Consider the following 7,587-nt stretch of genomic DNA (forward strand, 5'->3'; position numbering starts at 1 on the left):
TGGAGTGCGGGCGGTTTAGAAGCCGATCAGGGGCACCGGAGGGTGGCAGCCAATTGCCAAAATGGCGGCCGCATAATCTTGCCTAATGGGAGGGCCAGCCCTGTTTGCATCATGCAGAGCTATGCAACTGTAATCCTAACAAAACATTAACTCACACCTGTCATCACTATTATGTTGATTGATTCATTCCAGTTACTAATTTTGGATTGAAAACTAATAGGCAGCCTGGCCAGCCCAAGTTTGAATGTAAACCAAATTTAATCACATTTTCTCTTGACACACAAATAAACTATAAATACATAACGTTGCCAATTTGTTTACCCTAACCAGATGGACATGGCGCATAGGCTGTACGCAGCTGCTATTATTAGCCTATATGATCAGACTGAAAAATGGTCTCATTTTCATTATGTGTTATCGCCTTTGCTAAATAAATACATAAGGAAAGTGGAAAGCCTACTTGAGCTGGCAGCTCTCTTTAATTGAAATGCATTCCAAGTGACTACCTCATGAAGCTGGTTGAAAGAATGCCACGAATTTGTAAAGCTGTCAAGGCAAAGGGTGGCTACTTTGAATGCCAAATATATTTTGATTTGTTTAACACTTGTTTTGGTTATTACTTGATTCCATATATTACTCACTTATGTGGCAACATGTGATACATAAAGGGTTAAATATGTGCCATCACCTAGACATTGGACAGACTTCAAAACTTTGCCATTTATAAAAAGGTGCTATTCAATGTGTTTGTGGACTATAGCAGCAAAATTCTATATTTTATCAAAACATTGTGATAAAATAGACACCTAAAAGTGTCCCAAAAAGACATACAGCTAATTGATCATGGTATGAACGTTTAAAACAATTCCTTATGTTAGCTTAGTACTCTCCCTAAGGCTCAGACTGAAGTTGAAGAATAAGTCTGGATTGTCAACACCGTGTACAATGCATGCCTACATAACTACATCTAAAGTGCACTACATGACCAAAATTATGTGGACAGCAGTTTGTTGAACAATTAATTTCAAAATATTGGGCATTAATATGGAGTTTGCGCCCCCCAATTGCAGCTATAAAAGCCTTCACTCTTCTAGATGTTTGAACATTTCTGTGAGGACTTGCTTTCATTCAGCCACAACAGTATTAATGAGGTCAGAAACTGATGTTGATTGATTAGGCCTGGCTCGCAGTCGGCATTCCAATTCATCCCAAAGGTGTTCAATAGGGTTGAGGTCAAGGCTCTTTGCAGGCCCGTCAAATTCTTCCACACCAACCGCTTCTGTATGGACCTTGCGTTGTGCACAGGGGCATTGTCATACTGAAACAGGAAAGGTCCTTCCCCCAAACTGTTGTCACAAAGTTTGAAGCACAGAATTGTCTAGAATGTTATTTTATGCTGTAGCGTTAAGACTTCCCTTCACTGGAACTAAGGGGCCTAGCCCAAACCATCATAAACTGCCCCAGACCATTATTCCGCCAACAAACTTTAGTTGGCACTACGCAAACGGGCAGGTAGTGTTCTCCTGGCATCTGTGAAACCCAGATTCATCCTGCCAGAGTGAGTGATTAGTCTCTCCAGACAAGGCATTTCCATTGCGCTTGAGTCCAGTTTCACCGAGCTTTACACCACTCCCGCAGACAAGTGGAATTGCACATATTGTAGGCTTGTGTGCAGCTGTTCATTCACAGCATGAAGCTCCTGAACAGTTCTGGTGCTGACAATGCTTCCAGAGGCAGTTTAGAACGTTAAGTGTTGCAACTGAGGACTACACACTACAGCCTTGTTCTGAGATTGTGTGGCCTATCACATTAACAGGACTTATTTGACCGGGGTTGCTTCAGCAGGGTGGAAATTCACAAACTGACTTGGAAAAGTGTCATCCTATGACTACCACATTGAAAGTCACTGATCAAGGCCCTTCTACTGCCAATGTTTGAATATGGAGGTTGCATGGCTGTGTGCTCGATTTTATACGCGTCAGCAACAGGTGTGGCCAAAATGCCGAATCCAGTAATTTGAAGGGGTGTTAACATACAAAAGTATGAACATGAGGAAGGTCTGACATGTCACCACTTGACAACACTAATGTAAAGCCAAACTTGGAATTTGAACAACCAGTAGCAAAGGTAAAAACCAGCTATTTGAAGACAACCACATTCTCTTCTACTGACAACTGTACTGGTAATCCACACCTTCTGTTTGAAATCAGCAAGCACAAGAGTACCCTCAGTATTGCAAAGACACTAGATATTGGAAAGTAAAATTGTTTATTGATTCAGTCATGCAAGAGTAGCAAGAACACTGACAACTTCCTGGTCAAAACAAAAGCATCACTGAAACCTGAAAGTTAGAACAGTGTCAGCAACAGAATCTTATTTAATCAATTTGACAAAAAAAGTTACACTAACAGCTTTTAAAGGATGAATCCACCATTAGATTCTCCTGTTGGCAGATACATGGCTAGTACAAAGGACTTCAAATTCAGAGCGCAAAGTTAAGACCAGATTAAAGTCGTACGTTAACTTGGAGGATCCTTTCCTAGTGGTGGGTATGTGCTTGGTTCAAATGATCCAACATCACTGTCATTGGGAGCATTACCATTGTCAATAGGAATAGCCTCCCAGGAGTGTAGTGGGTTTGGGAGAAGACCGTTTTGCCATTCTCGTAGTGTGATTTGGAACTGAGAGCTACTAGAGGCGCCATCTTCAGTGCTTTTGTAGTGCTTCTGCTGAGACATTGGGGCCAGTTGCTGCTGGGGCATTTGAGCTACATGCCATAATAGCTGAGGAATGGGGTTCGGTTGCTGCTGGGGCATTTGAGCTGGATACCTAACTTGCTGCAGGGTCTCGACGGCCAGTTCCTCCTGCTGCAGGGGCTCGACGGCCAGATCCTCCTGCTGCAGGGGCTCGACGGCCAGATCCTCCTGCTGCAGGGGCATTTGAGCTGGATGCCACGCTTGCTGGGGTGTGTTGGATAGTTGCTTCTGCTGCTGAGGTTCAATGGCTGGTCGATTCTTGGGCATAGGAGCCAGTTGATTCTGCTCCAGGGGCATTTGAGCTGGATGCCACGCTTGCTGGGGCTCGACGGCCAGTTCCTCCTGCTGCAGGGGCTCGACGGCCAGTTCCTCCTGCTGCAGGGGCATTTGAGCTGGATGCCACGCTTGCTGGGGTGTGTTGGATAGTTGCTTCTGCTGCTGAGGTTCAATGGCTGGTCGATTCTTGGGCATAGGAGCCAGTTGATTCTGCTCCAGGGGCATTTGAGCTGGATGCCACGCTTGCTGGGGCTCGACGGCCAGTTCCTCCTGCTGCAGGGGCTCGACGGCCAGTTCCTCCTGCTGCAGGGGCTCGACGGCCAGTTCCTCCTGCTGCAGGGGCTCGACGGCCAGTTCCTCCTGCTGCAGGGGCATTTGAGCTGGATGCCACGCTTGCTGGGGTGTGTTGGATAGTTGCTTCTGCTGCTGAGGTTCAATGGCTGGTCGATTCTTGGGCATAGGGGCCAGTTGATTCTGCTCCAGGGGCATTTGAGCTGGATGCCACGCTTGCTGGGGCACGGCGGTCGGTTGCTTCTGCTGCAGGGGCATTTGAGCTGGATGCCACGCTTGCTGGGGCACGGCGGTCGGTTGCTTCTGCTGCAGGGGCATTTGAGCTAGATGCCACGCTTGCTGGGGCACGGCGGTCGGTTGCTTCTGCTGCAGGGGCATTTGAGCTGGATGCCACGCTTGCTGGGGCACGGCCGTCGGTTGCTTCTGCTGCAGGGGCATTTGAGCTGGATGCAACGCTTGCTGGGGCACGGCCGTCGGTTGCTTCTGCTGCAAGGGCATTTGAGCTGGATGCCATGCTTGCTGGGGCACGGCCGTCGGTTGCTTCTGCTGCAGGGGCATTTGAGCTGGATGCCACGCTTGCTGGGGCACGGCCGTCGGTTGCTTCTGCTGCAGGGGCATTTGAGCTGGATGCCACGCTTGCTGGGGCACGGCCGTCGGTTGCTTCTGCTGCAGGGGCATTTGAGCTGGATGCCACGGTTGCTGGGGCACGGCCGTCGGTTGCTTCTGCTGCAGGGGCATTTGAGCTGGATGCCACGCTTGCTGGGGCACGGCCGTCGGTTGCTTCTGCTGCAGGGGCATTTGAGCTGGATGCCACGCTTGCTGGGGCACGGCGGTCGGTTGCTTCTGCAGCAGGGGCATTTGAGCTGGATGCCACGCTTGCTGGGGCACGGCGGTCGGTTGCTTCTGCAGCAGGGGAATTTGAGCTGGATGCCACGCTTGCTGGGGCACGGCGGTCGGTTGCTTCTGCAGCAGGGGCATTTGAGCTGGATGCCACGCTTGCTGGGGCACGGCCGTCGGTTGCTTCTGCTGCAGGGGCATTTGAGCTGGATGCCACGCTTGCTGGGGCACGGCGGTCGGTTGCTTCTGCTGCAGGGGCATTTCAGCTGGATGCCACGCTTGCTGGGGCACGGCCGTCGGTTGCTTCTGCTGCAGGGGCATTTCAGCTGGATGCCACGCTTGCTGGGGCACGGCCGTCGGTTTTTTCTGCTGCAGGGGCATTTCAGCTGGATGCCACGCTTGCTGGGGCACGGCCGTCGGTTGCTTCTGCTGCAGGGGCATTTGAGCTGGATGCCACGCTTGCTGCCACGCTTGCTGGGGCATGGCCGTCGGTTGCTTCTGCTGCAGGGGCATTTGAGCTGGATGCCACGCTTGCTGGGGCACGGCCGTCGGTTGCTTCTGCTGCAGGGGCATTTGAGCTGGATGCCATGCTTGCTGGGGCACGGCCGTCGGTTGCTTCTGCTGCAGGGGCATTTGAGCTGGATGCCACGCTTGCTGCCACGCTTGCTGGGGCACGGCCGTCGGTTGCTTCTGCTGCAGGGGCATTTGAGCTGGATGCCACGCTTGCTGGGGCACGGCCGTCGGTTGCTTCTGCTGCAGGGGCATTTGAGCTGGATGCCACGCTTGCTGGGGCACGGCAGTCGGTTGCTTCTGCTGCAGGGGCATTTGAGCTGGATGCCACGCTTGCTGGGGCACGGCGGTCGGTTGCTTCTGCTGCAGGGGCATTTGAGCTGGATGCCACGCTTGCTGGGGCACGGCGGTCAGTTGCTTCTGCTGCAGGGGCATTTGAGCTGGATGCCACGCTTGCTGGGGCACGGCGGTCGGTTGCTTCTGCTGCAGGGGCATGTGAGCTGGCCACCACACTTGCTGGGGAACGGCGGTCGCTTGCTTTTGCTGCAGGGGCATGTGAGCTGGATGCCACACTTGCTGGGGCACGGCGGGCGCTTGCTTCTGCTGCAGCATGTGAGCTGGATGCCACACTTGCTGGGGCACGGCGGGCGCTTGCTTCTGCTGCAGCATTTGAGCTGGATGCCACACTTGCTGGGGCACGGCGGGCTCTTGCTTCTGCTGCAGCATGTGAGCTGGATGCCACACTTGCTGGGGCACGGCGGGCACTTGCTTCTGCTGCAGGGGCATTTGAGCTGGAAGCCACACAGCGGTCAGTTGCTTCTGCAGCATTTGAGCTGGATGCCACACTTGCTGGGGCACGGCGGTCAGTTGCTTCTGCTGCTGAGGTTCTGCGGCCGGTTGCTTCTGCTGCAGGGGCATTGGAGCTGGATGCCACACTTGCTGGTTCATGGCAGTCAGTTGCTTCCGCTTCTCAACTGCAGTGGCTGGTTGATTCTGGGCCATCTGAGCTAGATACCACACTTGCTGAGGTTGCTGGGACTTGGGGGCCAGTTCATTCCGCAGGATGGTGGCCGGATGTTTCTGTTGCGCTTGCCTTTGAGCAGTTGGAGACTTATAATTGCCACTTCCTAGAGACTTAAGTGATCCTGCATAGAGCCATGCTGCATTAGAACCCAGTGCAGGAGACCAATCACCTAGGTAAAAATAAATAAACTGTAAAATGCCAGCCTTCGAAGGTTATGGAACTAAGTAGCTGTTATTTGAAATATACTCACCTGATGTAGAACACGTTATCCCTCCAATTAGCAGGCAACAAAGCCAAGAAACTCTTAAGGAAAAAGAAGTATGTTATGAACATAGCTACCTGTAACACCTGAAGGACAAGCTACACAAACTAAATCAAGACTTTTATAAACATACCTTAAAGCAATTCCAATCATCACAGCCATTTTGCCCTCAAAACCTCACCAGTATTCAGAACTAATGATAGGCATACATCCTACCAGATTATCCCATTTACTATATTTGCCAGACTTTTGGTTGCTCCTTTTAAATGAATCCCAGACCCTTCTAATGTCGTTGGCTAATTAAGGACAGCTGTCAGCCACTGAACTACATTCATTTTCTATTTCCAAATTGACCCCTAAATCCTCACCCTGACCTAAACACTTCTGTGAATCAGAAATGATTGAATAGGTATAAGCAATATGGCCACAATTGCATCCAGCCTATCAGAAGGCAAGGTGAAGCAATTACCATATTGCTATAACCTATCTGATCATTTCAAATGCCCATAAGTGACTAAGCGGTAGGTGTAGGGGCTTGGGGTTGATTTGGAATGCAGAAAATTACTCAGGTGTGGTTGATTCTCTAATTGAGTTCCGGACAGGTTTGACAGCCCTTACTCTAAAGCACGCTTCAAACTCATTACACGGAGGGCCGAGTGTCTGTGGGTTTTCGCTCCTTCCTTGTACTTGATTGCTGAATTAGGGCCACTAATTACTTCCCTCACCTACAGTAGTTGTCTAGGTCTTAATTGAAAGGAAAAAACAAAAACCTACAGACACTAGGCCCTCCATGGAGTGAGTTTGACACCCCTGCTCTCAAGTAGGAAACACATTTTGTGTTGGCACTTCATTGATCGGGTTTAAATTATTGCTTGTACAAAATTAGCTTGGTTAATTTGAAGATAAATGAGCAGTTAGGCACCATTATTTTACACATGCCTTCTTTTAAACAGTGTGTTTCATTCAGCATAGCAACAGTATATGGTTAACAGTTTCAGTTGCACAAAGTGCAACATCTTGGACAAATTCTGATTTCAGACAGACACCAATTAAACTCTCACGTTATGCAAACACACCACACATAAGCTTTTGATGATCTGAGTCTTTAATTTTTCAGACGCAAACATATAGTAGGGCTCATTTGAGTGGTAAGGCTAAAGCAACTGACTGTAGACCAAAGTCAAGAAGTAAAGTCAGGAGAGGTGCATCTGCCACAACCGAAATTCGGATGCTAATGTCATTTTCCAACAGCAAGGCTCAGATCACCATGGCAGTGTTGCCATTGTTTATAAAAGGTTTCCTTTATAATGTCAAAAAAACATGTCTCCAACACCCACTCAGAAACTGAAATAAGTTGTGTGTACATTATAAAATCAATAAATGAGAGAAAGCCTCAATCACATCATTCATTTTTGCACTGTAGGCTACACATGAATATTAGCAAGTTGGTTCCTGTTTCAGTCATGTTTTTGGTCACATTTGCATGGGTCAAACAAAAACACTAATGATTGGTTGACAATGGAGCCGCCCACAATGCAGGTGATGGATGCAGGAGGAAGTTGGTGACGAGCAACTGCAGAAACTTGGAGTCAAATCTTCATGACCTTTGATCACATGATTTTTGTCAAGTT

General features: G+C 49.4%; 1 protein-coding gene across 1 annotated transcript; it reads right to left on the reverse strand.

The window, feature by feature from the left end:
- Positions 1–2,519: 2,519 nt before the first annotated feature.
- On the reverse strand, positions 2,520–6,179 carry LOC115177927 (histone-lysine N-methyltransferase 2D). The gene is made up of 3 exons (XM_029738921.1): positions 6,090–6,179; positions 5,945–5,997; positions 2,520–5,863 (listed from the first exon to the last, which is right to left on the reverse strand). Exons 1-3 carry the CDS (start codon positions 6,116–6,118, stop codon positions 2,520–2,522), a joined length of 3,426 nt encoding a protein of 1,141 aa, XP_029594781.1. The 5' UTR covers positions 6,119–6,179.
- Between the last annotated feature and the right edge of the window lie 1,408 nt (positions 6,180–7,587).

The sequence above is a fragment of the Salmo trutta genome, chromosome 38, assembly GCF_901001165.1.
Source record: "Salmo trutta chromosome 38, fSalTru1.1, whole genome shotgun sequence".
Lineage (NCBI taxonomy): Eukaryota > Metazoa > Chordata > Actinopteri > Salmoniformes > Salmonidae > Salmo > Salmo trutta.

Bases quoted from the DNA above. Each gene is read 5' to 3' on its own strand.
- LOC115177927 (XM_029738921.1), bottom strand. From the start codon at position 6,118: ATGGCTGTGATGATTGGAATTGCTTTAAG. The intron at 5,998-6,089 runs GTATGTTTATAA...TTTTTCCTTAAG, and splicing joins ATGATTGGAATTGCTTTAAG to AGTTTCTTGGCTTTGTTGCC. The intron at 5,864-5,944 runs GTGAGTATATTT...ATTTTTACCTAG, and splicing joins GATAACGTGTTCTACATCAG to GTGATTGGTCTCCTGCACTG.